The sequence below is a fragment of the Macrobrachium rosenbergii genome, chromosome 20 (genome assembly GCF_040412425.1).
Source record: "Macrobrachium rosenbergii isolate ZJJX-2024 chromosome 20, ASM4041242v1, whole genome shotgun sequence".
Classification (NCBI taxonomy): domain Eukaryota; kingdom Metazoa; phylum Arthropoda; class Malacostraca; order Decapoda; family Palaemonidae; genus Macrobrachium; species Macrobrachium rosenbergii.
The window spans coordinates 31,699,231-31,716,136 of record NC_089760.1 but is presented as its reverse complement, the minus strand read 5'-3'; the positions used below and the strand labels follow the sequence as shown (position 1 = coordinate 31,716,136).

The 16,906-nt window shown below is 36.7% G+C and overlaps 1 protein-coding gene across 14 annotated transcripts in view; it reads right to left on the bottom strand.

The window, feature by feature from the left end:
* Window positions 1–250: 250 nt before the first annotated feature.
* LOC136849206 (serine-rich adhesin for platelets) overlaps window positions 251–16,906 on the bottom strand; it is a 483,291-nt gene continuing 466,635 nt past the window's right edge. For 6 of the 14 annotated variants that reach the window (XR_010856262.1, XR_010856264.1, XR_010856265.1 and 3 more), the window contains one exon: window positions 14,570–14,646. Coding sequence is in view for 4 of the 14 variants with exons in the window: in XM_067122360.1 (XP_066978461.1) it covers window positions 14,574–14,646 (73 nt within the window). In the remaining 10 variants the exon portion in view is untranslated. Of the gene's footprint in view, window positions 6,310–14,569; window positions 14,647–16,906 lie in introns of those variants that run through there. The other 8 variants (XM_067122366.1, XM_067122365.1, XM_067122359.1 and 5 more) reach the window with 4 other exon arrangements.

Below are 16,906 nucleotides of genomic sequence, written 5' to 3'. Positions count from 1 at the left end.
GTCCGAGTTCCATGCTTATTCTATATAGTTCTCTTAACTCTTTTTTTTTCCTCTTTCTTAACAAATGAAGATTTTATGTCATAGAAGCTTGCTTAGCAATCTGTCTTATTTGTTTCTTGCAGGCGTATGACTGCCCATCATGACTGCAAATATTAATAATGATGACAATACTAACATCGTTGGACCTTCAGAACAAGGTCCCGTGTTCATCACTTCTGAACCAATTTTTGGGAGAGACAAACACAGGGAAATTCTTTGAAATGGTTTTATTAAGGTACAATAAAACTTCCTCTTTTGCACCGAGGAAGAGAAAACTCCTGACAACTTGATATAGAGAATATATAACCATTCGACCGAGAATGAAGTTACCGAGTTAAGGACACCGAGCACTCTTAATGAATTAGAAAAAAGGAATTTTCTCTCGAGAGCGTTGGATAACAATAGCATCTTTTAAATGGTAGGTAGCTTTTCAATTTTTATATACAGGTAACTTTTTTTTTTTTTTTTTGCAGTTCTTCGCTTCTCTTTCCATCCTCTTCAGAAGTCAAAATAAAATCGTTTTTAAAGGCGGAAAATGACTTAGGCAAGTTGAGAATCTGAGATGAAATGTCTATTCAAGAACACTATGTTTAAATTTACAGTCCGTTCCTTTATTATTTTTTTTACCTAATACCACAATTGCTCACAAAAAGGAAGTAGGTCAGTATAAAGCCCCTGGAAATAATGTGCTGTGTACCATGCATTTGATGTACCTTGTTATTTTTATAGATTTTTTTTGCATAGATAACCTCTATTGGTTAAAACTTTTTTTAACAAAGTTTTAACATAATACATTTCCAATACTTTCATCACCAACCCAGTCTCACTACTGGTACCATCATAATTATATCAAACATTAAATTTTTTTTTTATTTTTCATTTATCACCATCAGCATTCACCATAACACTGTCGCTTACAACTTCACAATTTTCTTGTCTAAGAACCCTAGTTTCACTACTATATCGTAGTTTACATTATCACAAAACTGGAACCTATATATCGCTATAAGGTCGTGAACTGGAGTTGCAGGGGTTAACAAAAATGAGAAAAAAAATCAACGTCACTGTTTTTATACATATTTTTGTTGATTTTTTTTAAGTGTTCTTATATTTTCTTAAATTTCATTATTACTCTCTAACAGTCTGAAGACTCGTTTCAACCCGAGGTAGAATATAATTTGGAATATAAGACTTTTCTAATGACTATTTCCGACTTTCCCAGGAGTGCCTCAAGGAGATTAGCGAGGGTCAAAGGTTTTTTTCTGAGGCTTTACAATAACGTTTGTTCACTCCCACAGTTATTTTGCTTGCTTAGATTACCACTGTATCACAGGCAACAAATCTTTGAAAGCAATGCATAAATTTAAACATATTGCATTTCTATTGCTTTGTGTGAATTGACTGAGATACATAAAATTCTAAAGGAAGTGGGAAAACTGATCATTGCAAATCATATGCCAGTATTCTGAAGTTTCCATTTTTCTCTGAATAATTTAAAATTCTTTGCATTTTATAGTTCATATATATTACTGGATTTTTATCTAAGGAAGTTACTGATTTATGTAATAGATGCTATACAATGTATTCTTTCCACTGTATTCATTATAATGCATGTTTTGCAAAGTATTCTTTCAGATGTATCCTTCAGAATGTATATACTTTGTACTGTATCCTATGAAATGCTTGCTTTACCAGTGTTCTTTCAATATATCATTCATAGCATCATATCATGTCTCTATTCATTGTATCCAGTATAAAGAAATCTCTTTTACAATGTATGCTTTGCAAAGTACTCATTATAGTTGGTCTTTTAAGGTACATAATTAAAAAGGCAGCCAAGAAATTTATCTATTAAGTTATATACTCCACAATAAATCACTGACATATATCGCCTGCACTGTTCTCTCTGAATGTGTCCCTTAAAAATATTCTATTTAAGCGGCAACTAAAATGCATCATTTACAGAGCCCGTATTATAACGTTATCCTTTAAAACACTCTTGTCACAATGCGTCCATTAGAATGTAGTCTTTTTTACTTTACTAATATCCCTTGAAAAGACAATTAACTGAAGATTGCAATAAAACAATAAAAATTTCATATTTGGATTCGATAACATTCCTTCGATGATATTCTCTTTTGTCTGTACATGACAATTTTCTTCCATCATCTTGACAAGTTATTATCGTTTCACCGAAGTGAATCTTACAACATAAGAATAAAGTGTAGTTTTTTGTAAGTCGCTTAAGTCCTTTACATGAGTTTAGTCTTATAACAAAATGCCAAAAATATTATTTAATAATTGATAGGTATAAGACCTTTCCCCTCTCTCCTCTGGAGAAATGATAAGTTTCATAAATCGGAAATTGTATTTTTTATAACGGTTCTAAAACAAGAAATGTTTTTGAAAATCGAAAAGCTTTTTTTCATCTTTGAAACCCAAAGATGAAAAAAAAAGTCTCTCGAGTCGAAAGGAGTCTTCAGAGAAACCATCACTGACTCGACGCTTGTTGTCATTCACTTGTTTTTACACATTTCTGACGTCTACGATCAGTCCTCTTGGTTCGCGTAACGAATGCCGAGATAAACAACAGTGTTCTCTGATACAAAACACAACACAGATTTGAGAAAAAGAAATAGAGCATAGATACAAATGATCGCGGTTTTTTTAAATATAAATATCTATTATTTATAACACGAACTCTATAGAGTACCCATACTAAAACGGAAGAAGTCGGTACATAGAAACAGTTAAATATTTGGTAAATTCTGTGGGATGCAATAGGCACTTATGTCTTCTAAACAACACACACTATCAAAATATACAATAGATTGAATCCGCTTTGAATCCTTTCATTATTATTATTATTATAATTTTCAACTTAGATCTATCACTAATATATTTTTTACTTGCACTTTTACAAAAATCAAGCCTACATATTTTTTTAAACATTTCTTACAATAACATTATCGTCATCATTTGCGCGCGCGCGTGAGTTGTCTCAAAACAAAAAACAGAAGTTGTAACTGAGATTCTCGAACAAGACCCCTGGTGAGGGACGCCACATCTGAACACAGCTCTTTGTCTGAAGAAGACTATACAGAAGGAAAAACAGGGCGACGCTAAAACGGGGGTAGTAAGTAATTTGGCGTCTCCTCGCTAGGGGCCTCTCCCTAAACTGACCGTGAATACAACATTCGAAAAGAGGGAATGGGAGATAGAGACTCTTATGAAAAATGAAATGCTAAAATGTAAAATGGAGGGGTTCCTAAAACACCTTCGAATGACGGTCTAGATGAACGATTGATGATGGCTCGTGAGATCGTGAAAAAAGGTGATTGATGATAGAGATGTGTCAATGGACTGATTTCCTACGATGAATGGATTGAAGTTCTGCCTGGGCGAGTGAAATGAGGCAACAGAACTCTCGTTCTAACACTTGGTAAGCCTGTGATGCCATCTAAACATTTCAACAGAAACCAAAATAAACATTACTGTAAATTGGCTGATGTCTGGCTGTGTGAAAAACAAAATAAGAACTAAACTCGCCATAGAGTTTTATTGTCCGCGGGAAGTTTGAGTTGAACTGCAGCAGAATCGACATGAAATCTCTCATTCACATTTAACAAAGAAAAGCCTTCATATCTAGCAATAATTAAAATGTTTCTCTGATCATCTTTATTCTAATGTCACATCCCTCTTGGAGAATTTCCACGCACGCAGAACTTTAAGACCTGCACCTGAATTCCAAGTAAAAAAAATTAAATTAAGAATTACATAAACAGTGAAAGATAATTCTTGGATTTCGAAAGCCACAGTATAGGATTTGGAACAGCTTATTTGCATTTTTGTTGTCGCCATTTTTTTTCTTTATCTTAAATCAGGTACTCAAAAGAACACCTACAATACATGCAGTCACTTTAGAAATGAGCTGTATATGTAAATTCAGTCAATCTAATGTTTTCATTAAAAATGCATCATTTAATAAGGGGTGTAAAGTGGCGGTTTCAACTACAACATACCATGTCTGTCTTCTGGTTATTGAATTTACGATTCTTATGCTGCTGCCTTGACGGGAACAATGGTAACATGTCGAGATTAGAAATGTTAGGTGATGAAAACTCACTGAAACAAAGATTGTAATGTAAGATGTATAAACTAGCTAAATGACTGATTGTGATATGACCCCTGTTCAGTATGACAGACAACGAAACCACATGGTTGGAGCTTCAACCTCAAGGTGGAGGCCGGGAGATATCTATAGTACGAACTTTGGAAGCGTCACTGCCTAGGAGCTGCAGTTTGGCGTGGTCAGTCTCAGGCATAATGATGCACATGAAAGTGGAGCCGGAGTTGGCGTCTCTTGGGTAGATTGTAAGCGGAGGGAATACTTCGCCGGCCTCAACATAGGCCGTCAATTTCCTATGGACGTCAGGGTACTGATGCTTCAAACTTATTCCTCTATCCCTTAAGTGTCTTTGAATGTTATTGAATGCTATCTGCCTAGCAGCCTGAGGGGACGTATTAGAATCTGATATTGGTAGCGACATTAAAATTAAGGTTTCAGGTTCATCCATATCCCTGGTTATGACGTGAGGAGTCCACAGATCTGAGCTTCGAACTCCTCCACCTGACAAGCGTAATTTGGCACATCGAGAAACAACTTCCCTTTCCCATTTTGGTGAAGACCCAGTAGGAATTTCATTCATTATGCAAATGCTTACATATAATATAAATTTATAGTCAGTATTATAATGTCTACACAATTCAGTTATTTGTTTATAAACTTCTGGGCCAGTCTCCTGAGGTAACAAATTTTCAACAGTCAAGTAATGAGTTTCCGGGACTTCACCCCCCGCAACAAATGTCTCAGCTCCTTTGACATCATGGAAGAATATTTTCACAGTTCCACGACCCAGTGCCCTCACTCCTCTTCGAGCAACAGTGCTGAGTCGATCCAGAACTCTGTCATCGTCCCGCACTCTTGCAGTCACTTGTTTGGCAACTGCCAGTGCCTGAATCTTCTTACATTGTTTTCGATGTCGTTCCCAGTGTTGTCGTCGGCAGACTCTCGAACAATAGTAAGTCGAGCAGTTGTGGCACATTTTGTATGATTTCTTAACCTCCTCTGTTTCAGCAATCTGCCCACATCCTGGGTTTCGGCAACGAACAATTAGGTTGGTACCACTAAGTTCCTCATCAGCTTCAACACGAACATTTTCATTTCCATTTCCATTTTCTGATGAAGAGTCTGGTGGTATGTTCATGTGGCGAGGAGGCAAATGAAAAGTGACGCGAGGGCCAGGTTGGTTTTTAGTTTCCACTGCAGATGGCACAGCAGCAAGAACACCTACTGCTAGGAGGGCATCTGTCACAAGATCCGATGAAAGCGGAGAAACCATTTCCGACGTTGACTTGTTGGGGGAAGCTCCCAGCTGATTGACTTGGCCGGACCCCTTGCTGTTGGTAACAAAATGGCTAGGAACATTGGTCTGCTGGGGTTTGTAGCTTGTATGAACACTGGTGCTAATTGTGGAATCAACAAATGTGTTAGTGCTAGAAATGCATGTGACAGTTCTAGAGATATTAGTATTTGCTGAGTGACTATGACCATCTTTTTGATATGAATTAGTCAAATGAGTGCTAACCAAAGTAGTATTGGCCATATTAACAAATGTAGCTGATGGGATGACTGAAGGCTGAGGCTGATACTTTGATGAAGGTGAAGTGTACAAATGAGGGGATGCTGTTTGAATATCTTGACCATAAATAGACTTTTTTTGTATATTCTGAGATGAAATATGGCCTCCCTCACTGGGAGATGTGACACAAAAATTACTTATGGTACAAACAGGAGCAGATGAAGAAGAAATATAAGAAACATGAACATTCTCAGGTGGTGGAACCATAGAGGCATATTGTGATGTGGAGGCATTATGAGCAAGGTGAGATAGAGCAGCAGCATTACTGGCGTTGTGAGCATTGGTGTAGTAGTGTGCAGGCGAATGCGTGAGCACAGCTGATTGGTGCAGCAATACTTGGGTGCCATGCGTCTCCTCTGTCAGCTGCTGAGCACTAATCGTCCCTCCGGGACCCTTCACCTCTAGCTGAGCCAACCTCTTGGTGGTTGGAGTTGCACCGCTCAGGTCGAGGTGAACGTGAGATTGGGCGTGCGTAGAGTGGGCGCGTGAAAGGGTGTGCGTGGTGCAAGTGGGCGGCTCACGAAGATTCTCACCTGTAACATGGCGCCATGCGTCAGGCAGACAAAGACTGAAGGAAGAATGGAGATAGAAGTATCAACAGAGAAACAGAAAGAAATGTTTGTGGTGGCATAAGATTGAAAAAAATGCTAATTTTCTAACTGTCAGCAAGTGATGAACTGCTGTGAGAAATCACTACAAGTAAGACTAGTCCATAATGGAAGTTGTAAATATACTGAAGAAGCTTTCAGTTACTTTCTCCTTTAGTTACTAGATTTTCTATGATTTCAGAATACTGTTTTTTGACCCATACAACAATGACAGTTACAGCTTCCATTACCTAGCTTTGCTTTTCATACATGCAAGATAATTGGTGCTTGCCAGTGCGGAAGTGCACACAGGAATATACAGTTACTTTAATGGCCTACTATACAGTTCCCTAAAAAAATATAACATAATACTTTCTTCCTGTCAGTTCAATGAGATACAAGTAATTAATCACAAGAAATAATCCCAAGAGTAATAATTTGCTCCCTTATTCTGAAGGCCTAATGTAGACTTGGGTGACATTAATTCAATTGTTTTGTATAAAGGAGTTCACAGAATGTCATGAAAATGAGATCATGTTGATTTGACAAGACTGAATCATTTCGCTTTAGAAGAAAAAAATTATAATTCTCAATGGATAGGAAGTGAAAAATTGTTGGCCTCTTGTGGGCAATAAAAAAATCAGTTATTCGAATATTTAACTAATAACACAAACAGATTGCACTCCAGTATACAAAACCTGTGATAAAGCTATGAACTTTGTTTCTACAAATACTCTGAGAATCTTTTAAAAGTCAAGATATATTAAGTAACAACCTCTGAAATGAATACTTACTGATGCTGTGAGAACATATTTTTTCTTATAAATAGAACGTTTTTAAGTTAGAAAAAGACATAGGAGATACAAATGTGCATTTTTGCCTCATTCAGTTTTGTTGGATACTGCATGGCATGAATGTCAAAAGAAGTAATGATATTAATAATAAAATTAAGCATGGGTGAGAAATCTTAGTAAATCATTTACTGCAGAATAGCAGTGGCAATACAGAGGAAATGGCAGTGTCCTGACGAGCCGAAACCGTTTATTTTTATCTGTTCCATCTACTTAAGTGTACCTCTTTTTTTATTTTTATTAACTTACCTGTGGCCACACTTTGAAAATAAAAAGAAAGGGAGAAAGAAAAAATGTTCATCATACGAGGTCAACTCTTCAGTTTTTCCAGGAAACATCATGAAACCACATCTGGAACATTGCATATAGGTCCTTCAATTGTCTTCCAAGATGACCTGACCCAGAAGAGGCCAGGCGATGAAACGTGCCAATGACTCAGGTGACACTGAACAAATACCCAATGATACGTTAGCATAAATCATCCCTTAATGACGAGGAATTTTCTTTGTAAGGACAAATATGCAGTGCTAAAACTGCCGACAGTTTTAGGCAAGTCCTTTCAACAGTTTTGCCTCTCATGCACTCTCTCGGACCTTCACTGTCATTCGTGTGATATTTAATGTGTGTTTATCTTTATATTTACCTATCTGTCGTTGTATCTCCCTATCAACATTTCTAGAGGATATCTACCTTTTTTTTTTCAGTAGTCACTACTTCAATTTAACTCGACTGGCATGTTCCATTCTGTGCTTAATCAGTAGTGAATAAGCGTCATGGAAAATAGACGTGATTCCTCAATAGATTTAACGTTGCCATAAAGAAAACGAAAGAGCAGACTTAAGTTCTTTCATTCGTATCTAAATACCACTACAGCCTAACAAACTGTATGATTTTCTTGCTAATGCAACCTAAACATGAAAAGGAACCGTGGAAAATTCTAGGTAAAACTATAAAGAAGGAATTTAATGCATTAAATACTGTACTGACTCGGTCACAAGAGAAGAAAAACAACGGATTATCTATGATCTTTCGTGGTTTAGTCGCACATCGTCAGGGACAATTAATGCAGAAACTTGCTGCTAGAAGATAAATAAACAGCTAAGGTACGCTAAAGGCTGCTGACCACCGACATTTTGATCTTACATTTTACTTAAACATTTTTATTTATTTATATGTTAACCTATCTGTTTTCCTAATAACTGATCTCTTTCTATATTTCCCATTACCTTCTGTTACTTCTTTCGAATGAATACCATATTGTTTGCAAGCTTGAATTTCAAATCGATGTCCCCTGTGGGCTTGTTCTACATAAACAGGGTTCATCTTCTGAATGGTAATAATAATAATTTAAATAAAGGTAGTACTGGATCAAAGGGGGCTTTTTCTATGCTAATGTTCGCAAGAAATCCTTGTGTAGGTTATCCAATGCGTCAAGACAGCATGAATGATTCTAACGCGTCTGCTCCATGTGACTAATCTTGTATGAGCTTGAGCTCGGTATTAAATATCTGAAGTATTTTTACTAAACTGCTTTGAGCTCCACAACATTCGTTTGCAATATCTTTACTTGATTAAGCAAAAATAGTACACACATATATGTATATACATATATACAGTATGTATGTATATATATATATATATATATATATATATATATATATATATATATATATATATATATATATATACGAAATATGTATGTGTACGTACATTTGTTGATTTACCTCCCTTTATTAATCTATAATTTTTTTCTCCATGTTATAGTTTTTTTTAAAAATGGCATTCTAATCAGTGGAAGGTTGCTTTGCAAGTTAATGACAATTTAAATATCGTTCAATGACTGACTATTCGGTCATTTTGGATAATAATAATAATAATAATAATAATAATAATAATAATAATAATAATAATAATAATAATAATAAACTGACTGTGTGCTTCGTCTAGATTACATTCCTTCGCAAGTGACTAAAGCCCTCATATAAGAACCTTGAACGGTTGGTTGTCTCATCAAAACAAGAATTGTGACAAAATACGGAAGCTTTCATTACTGAGTGCTCTTTTTTTATGTATTTGCTTTTGGTAGGCAAATTCATCATGGATTCAGCATCCTTGTGTGGTGGAGAACGAACTTGGTGGAGAATGAATTTCGTGGAGAATGAAATTGGCGGAGAATGAACTTGGCAGAGAATGCACTTGGGGGAGAATGAACTTGGTGGAGAATGAACTTGTCGGTAAACGAACTTGGAGGAGAATGAACTTGTCGGTAAACGAACTTGGAGGAGAATGAACTTGTCGGTAAACGAACTTGGAGGAGAATGAACTTGGTGGAGAATGAACTTGCCGGAGAATGAACTTAAAAATCGAATCAAGTCGACAGCAAGCAGAATTAATATACCTTGGCAATTTAGTTTTCTTGCATCTTTTTATTTCGTTTCTTATTACACTGAAGTTATATTATCCGCACTACACAGTATATATACAGGAGATAACTCACTTGAGTCCTCAAATAGATTGTTTCTCTTTCCTTGTGACCTAAAAGTAAATAATTATTCCATAAACTGATTATTAAACTGACAAAGTCTTCCTACCTGTGCAAAATCTCTTCTAAGCTCTTAATATTGAAAGTATCTTCATCTTTACATGTATCTGATGTTTCTACAGACTGAGGGAAATCAGCAAAACTCAACCTTTAAAAATTCGGGAACAGTTGGTTTAAAGGAACATGTTCCGAACATGTCAGCTTAGGAAGTAAACAATTCACCAATGCTAAATCTAATCATTTTTTCTAGTCTTGATAAACTCTCTTGATTAATTCCGCCAAAATACACTACACTCTTGCTGTTCATTTGGGAAATAGCAGGACCTTTCACAAAGCCGGTAATGAACAAACTCTTACAATTTATAGGAGTCTTCTACTGATCTCGTAACGGAAACTTAGACCACAGGATTTCTGGGGAGTCTCTCTATCTTATAATTATGACGTCTATATCTTTGGGTTTTTGAATAGCGTACACGATACTGATATTATATTTTCCAATACTTTATTTTGTTATTTTAAAATCCTATAAGTCGAGTAACTTTTGTTATATTCGTGTCCTTTGTTACTTAAGAAAGACGGTTCTCTTGACAACCGCTGCCAATCCATTTATTCTTCTACCTTCCACAGTGTTCCATCCCTTCTACTTCTTGTTTCCACCACGCCTGGGCTACATAAGGACATAAGGTTTCTGTTCCATAGGCTTTTGTGAGGCTTTCAACTATCAGAAGATTAAATCTTAGGGAACATGTTTTCTCTGTGAGTTTGGGGATGATTATGGTAACTGCCGTCTTTCCAGTATTACGCCATTTTATGACACCAAACCGCGAATTCGTCATCATCTAACTCTTATTTCTTTCTCTTGGTCCCAAACCTTCGCATTTATCCTTAAGAGAGTCACCACTAGTATAAAAAAAAAATTGATTTTCTTCTGAAAATTAGCTGAAATTCGGGGTTTGCCCTTCTCTTTTCCATCTGAATTTTACGTTGAAACTCCTTATCCCATAAAGGAACCATTCGAGCTCTAAACGTCCTGCTTTCTCCTGTTTGGCAAACATTTTTTTTTGTAAGAGGCGAGACGGTCACCTTCGTTGGAGGTCAAAACAACTCCGTTCTCCCAAGGCTCGCTTTCCTCCAAATCTTCATTTTTCTTCTCCCGAAACTTCTTTATCTTCTCTCTCCTTCAAAGGATCTTCTTTTTCTTCCTAATCTTTTACTATTCAAGAGTATCCTTCTCTCCTTTATCCTCCACTCTCCCTAAGAGACAAAACTTTCTCCTTTATAAAATTTCCTTCTTTATATTTCACTTTCCGTCTTCACAAGCACCTTTCTCTCTCTCTATCTCTCTCTCCCTTCTTCCCAGCTCCTCAAAAAGCCTCACTTTCTGGCTCCCTGTTTCCTCAGGCTTTGAAAATGTTTTCCAAAGTCCTCCTTAAAAGGAAAAATAAAGAGGAGGCTATTTCCGTCTTCATCCCAGGCTCCCTGAAATGTCCTTTACAAACCGTCGGGTTTTAAAATTCGTTCTCACTCTCGGCAGCGGCGACTGGAGTTGAAGGGATTTGATACTGGTGGAAAAATATGAATCTATTAACGGGCTGAGTTGAAGAATTTGACAATCACGTGATATGCAGTCCATGTAATCCGTTACAAGATGGTTCGGATCTTCTAGATAGTGACCCTAAAGGGTTTTCGGGGGTAGTTATCTAGGACTAATATTTCTTGGGGGCCATTATCTTTGTAATATTTATAGTCTTTTGTTTATGTTTTTACGGCAATCTCAACTGGCTTGTACTAAACACGCCGCAAAGATGGATACATACCGGGTTAAAACCCGTGGAGGTCACTATCTAGGAAAGATACAATTGTTCAAAGACTCCCCAATAATATGAATGTACCATAAAACCATAGTTCATATTTTCTTTTTTCAATAAATTCTTCCCCTCTAATAAAAAAAAATATGCGAAACTAAACTTTTCGAAAAATAACAGAAGTTGCCGAGGACGGTCACATTTCAACAGAGGGGAAAAAAAGGGGGTCTCTGACGTCAAACTGACGTCATCATCCCATTTGACTTTGGTGGGCGGAGTGGCTGACGTCACGAGTCCTCCTCCTCCACCGCCGGCACAATGGGACTTTATTTTTCTTTCAAAAGTTTAACCGCTAAATAATTTAAACATTTAGTTTTACGACACCAACTGAACACTGATTAACAGAAGTATATTGCAAACTAAAGCTCCTTAATATTAAGTTAATGACATGAAGTTAAGCCCATCCACCGAGATCAGAATACAGTAATTATACATATATATATATATATATATATATATATATATATATATATATATATATATATATATATATATATATATATATATATATATATATATGATTTTAACCTAATATCTATTCATAAGTTATATCAAACAGAGTACTCTTACACTACCGAGGTAACCAGAACGGCACAGGAGACACACGATACTACTTCTGACGCCACCTACTAAACAGAAATGAAAGAAGACAGTGGTGAGGAAAAATAAATGACAGCTGATAACTTTCTCTATAGACGAGATCGTCCCGCGGATCTTTGCTAGGAAAAATACGATCCAACCAAGGCCACCGTGATGGACCTCATCCAGATGATAGCTAATCGTGCAACTCAAGAAGGCGATGATGTCGCACGAGCGCGCTTTCTGGCACCTTAACAACATCTCGTCGTCGAACTCTTGCACCAGGCTGCCAATATCGGCGGCAAAATTGACGAGGCGCTTGTAAATAAGTAGTGGTCATGCGAGACACCGCCAAAACGAACATGCACGAGTTCAATTCTGCCTCCAAAATTGGCTTCGTACTCGTGTGACGCCGATCACGACGTCAATTTTGCCTTTAATATTGGCCTCGTGGTCTTGTGATTAAGTCTTGAAACAGTATGAGCGCCTTCTTTTGGCCACCATTAGAGAGAAACATCGGCTCTAACCTTAGTGCAAAGTTCGGCGAGAAGATACCAGAGGGCAGGCTTGTGCCACACAGCAGCCTTCTGGCTATCGCGATACTGGACGTATCGACTGAATGAAAAAAGTATTTTGTAGAGTAAATACTTCAAAATACTTCATAGACCACGTGCCAGACCTAATGTAATAACAGAATAATGATTCGAGTCCTCTATCATGGAGAAAATATGGTCATTCTGAAAAGATAAAAATGAGGGAGAAGAAGCACCGTCGTTCAGAGGGGATGCAATGGTAGGCTCAGCCTTATCTTCTGTAAGGGTTGTGTTCATTAGTCTATCTAGTAGATTCATTCATACATCTGCATACATACATACATACATACATACTATATATATATATATATACATATATATATATATACATATGGTATCAACCACTCATTCATTCATCCACAACTAATATAAAACTGATGATGGCAGATATAAGTCTAATGTGAGTCATTTTAAAGGAAAAAATCAATAAAAGAGGTGGAATAAAAGTGTGGACTAACTATAGAATGTGGGAAAATTGAGGCAATTTATATATATTTCCAGGGTGAGTCGGAAAGCTATAAGCGAATCACGTCACGTGACTTTGCAAGCAAAACCAAGGGAACATGGTGCTCAGGAGAGGGAAAACCTCCCTCCCTCTCTCTCTCTCTCTGTCTCTCTCTCTCTCTCTGTCTCTCTCTCTCTCTGTCTCTCTCTCTCTGTCTCTCTCTCTCTGTTCATTCTCTGTTGAAAGTTATTCTTTGGGAATTTATTATCATTATTATCAATTAGCTCGTTTTGTTGGTTCATATTACATTTATACTGCTGAGCACTGACTGTACTATTTTTTTTTTTACATCGTAAAATATGAAAGATAATCTATGCAATGCCGGTCAAGTCATTTACAGATCTGAGCGCTTCAAAAAGTGGAAAATAATACCAACATTACAGTACAGGACAAGGGCCCGTGTTAAATAATTATATTACATTAAATAACTACTGAAAATCATATCTGATGTAACCTCAAAATGTACTATTTTTTCCAACATTTTTTAGGCGTGACGCTTTTTTAATCAAGATTTAATTAAAACAGACGACTTTTATTTAACACTGTTCATCATGTTACTCGCTTTTTGAATACTACAGAGAGAGAGAGAGAGAGAGAGAGAGAGAGAGAGAGAGAGAGAGAGAGAGAGAGAGAGACTCACAATCATGAAACACAAGCAGCATCGAACGAGTGTACCCTTTATCGACGCTTGCAAGGCAGTCACGTGACTCTTCATTCGCCGTTCGGCCAAGAGTCCTAGATGGTGCATAGCTAAAGGGGATGCAGCGGGATAACAGCATCAGTTAAAAAAAAACAGCATCAGTAAAAACAGCATCAGCAACAGCAGCATGACTCGGCATCACCATCAATCATCATCAAATATGGTGATCACCTTCGTCACCATCACACGCACGAGCAGTTAGTAGAAGCATCTATAGCAGCAGCAGCAGCGGTAGTAGTGGTAGTATTGGTAGTGGTAGTGGTAGTAGTAGTAGTAGTAGTAGTAGTGGTAGTAGTAGTAGTAGTAGTAGTAGTAGTAGCAGCGTCAGCGGGAGCAGAAAAGTGCAAACGGATTAAAATTGACTGAAAGCGGACGAGCGAGCGATTCAGCAGTACCTGGAGAGAGGGAAGGGGTAGTCTTTTTTTTCTCTATTATCCTGTTGCCATGGGGGGTAGTAGTAGTAGTAGTAGTAGTAGTAGTAGTACGGTAGTAGTAGTAGTAGTAGTAGTAGTAGTAGTAGTGGTATGGGGGAGGATGCCGCCTTTGCCCATCTTTCTCTCGCTTTCTCTCTCTTATTATCTCTCTTTCTCTCTTTCTCTCTTTCTCTAATCTAGTGCTTGGTCATGGAACAACACAAGAGGTAATGTCGTTTGGTCCTGGATACTAGGCTACCTGTGCTTGGCCTGGAAAAGGTCACAGGTCGAGAGGGTCACCCGGGTTAGGGAGATTGACTTAGTCTATCCATGCAGCCCTCAATCAATTCAAGAAATCAAAACAGGTAAACAAAGAAACAGACTCAAATCAACAGTAAACAAATAAACAAAAAAAAAAATGAAGTTTGGAGTATCATTCTTTATCTCTCATTTCATAAGACTGATCTAAATAGGCGAGAGGCGGTTGCTTCCCTGGAAGTCTGCTTCTTCCAGAATTCCAGCTGATGGGACCCTTCTCAGTTGCTACCAAGTTAAGCATCAATTGCAGCGGTTGCCTGCGCAGCATACATAATGGACTTAGACTGATAATTCTCTTATGGATCTATATAACCTAGTTAAAAACAAAAAGAAAATCTATCTAACTCAGTCATTGAAAATGTTGTGAAATCCAGAACGCTGGTATGTTCCAGTTATCTATAATATATACATATCATTTATCCATTTCATTTTGATTTTTAGCCTGCACATCCTTAGTAAATGGTTAGATTACTGCACGAAGAACGTATATGTATACATATGTATACATATACATATATGTATAAATACATATATATACTGTATTATATATACATAACTATATATACACGTATATATACAATATATACACATACATATATGTATATATATAAATATATACATACATACATACATACATACATATACATACGAGACAATCCTGAAATATTATCTATCATCACTGCATTCTCAGACATATACTCTGTTGACCCGCTGAACTATTAAGAACCGCAAATGAAACAGGTCTTCTTTCAATCATTCTTCCAAGATAAAGATCTTCATTCCTCATCAGATGTCTTCATATTCTGTTGATGCTTTTCGAGAAATTTTAAAAAAACATGTGCCTCAGGTTTTCCTTTCCTGATCAATAAAAATACATTCAAATATGTAGCACTCATAACTCTTGTCTCTTTTTTTCCATCCTTTACGGAAAATTTTTGCCAATTTTTCTGGCTATCAAAAATAACTCCTTCATTAACGTCCTGTTTTTCCATCCGTTACTCCAAAAATCTCGATCATTTTACACATTTTATAAAAAAAAATCGCAGTATGATTTTCTTCCAAGTTAACTACAATGACATTTTTTCAACAAAATCAATCACATTTTTCTCTGCAAAGATGATGGCTTTAATATTCTGAGAGCGTCCCAGTCTTTTATTTTCTTAATTTATCATCAGGTCACAGAGATTTATGTCAACTATCTCATGTGTTTCTTGCTTTCCCCCCCAAAACTGAAAAATTTAACTTTCACTGACTAGAAACTAATTATCATTTTCTCAAGATTCACAGAAACGATCTCTCTTTTCTATTTTCAACGACGATATAGTTTATTCGTTCAGAAGGGTTCAAAATTCGACTAAATAAAACAAAAAAATTAAATTCTATCTGGCGCAATCTCGCCCATTAATTTATATAATTCAGCTCTATTTTATTTCACTAGAGTAAACACATCATTGTCAACAGTCATACTTTCACTACAGTCTTAAGTAACCATTCACTCTCTTCGTACCCCAAGTCCACTCACCTGGCTTTGTCTACATCGGTAATTTCACCGTGATCTAGTTATTTGCATCAAGTTCCTTACCTACATTAGCAAAAGCCTTGTTTTCTGTCGCCATGCAACCAACCCTCTAAATGCAGGCCAATCAGACATTTCAACAGTCTTATTCGTTACTACTGCAATGCATTCTTCGCTTCCAGAAATTCTGTAGTTTTCATGCTAGTCAAGTGTCTAAGTACTGCTGCTCCATTTCAGGCTACTTATATCACTAAATAAATCACTTAAAATACGTTCTGGGCAGTTCATAACATTATGTTAATTATTTACAAAGCATTCGTATAAATTACTCCAATACCTCTGATGCTTGCACTTCAGAATTGTATGGTCCAGCTAAGCATTCTTATATCTCTGCTATATCCACTTTCGCGGAATACATTTTGTTTCTTTATACCAAAACACTTCACTACTTACATTTTGGCCTAGCACAGATCTGCAATTTATACCAACACCTGTTACTTACAATATACCATAAATTCTCTTAAAGTCCAAAAATTTGTTCTAATACATCATGTACTTACACTTTAGCAAAGCACAGTCAAGAAATTTAGGCCAGTAACTCAGTTGCGCTCAATTTTACCTTGCACACCTCAGCAGCTTATGCTAATACTTCAGCTACTTCCATTTTTGTCTAGCACAGTCCAGCAGTTTATACCA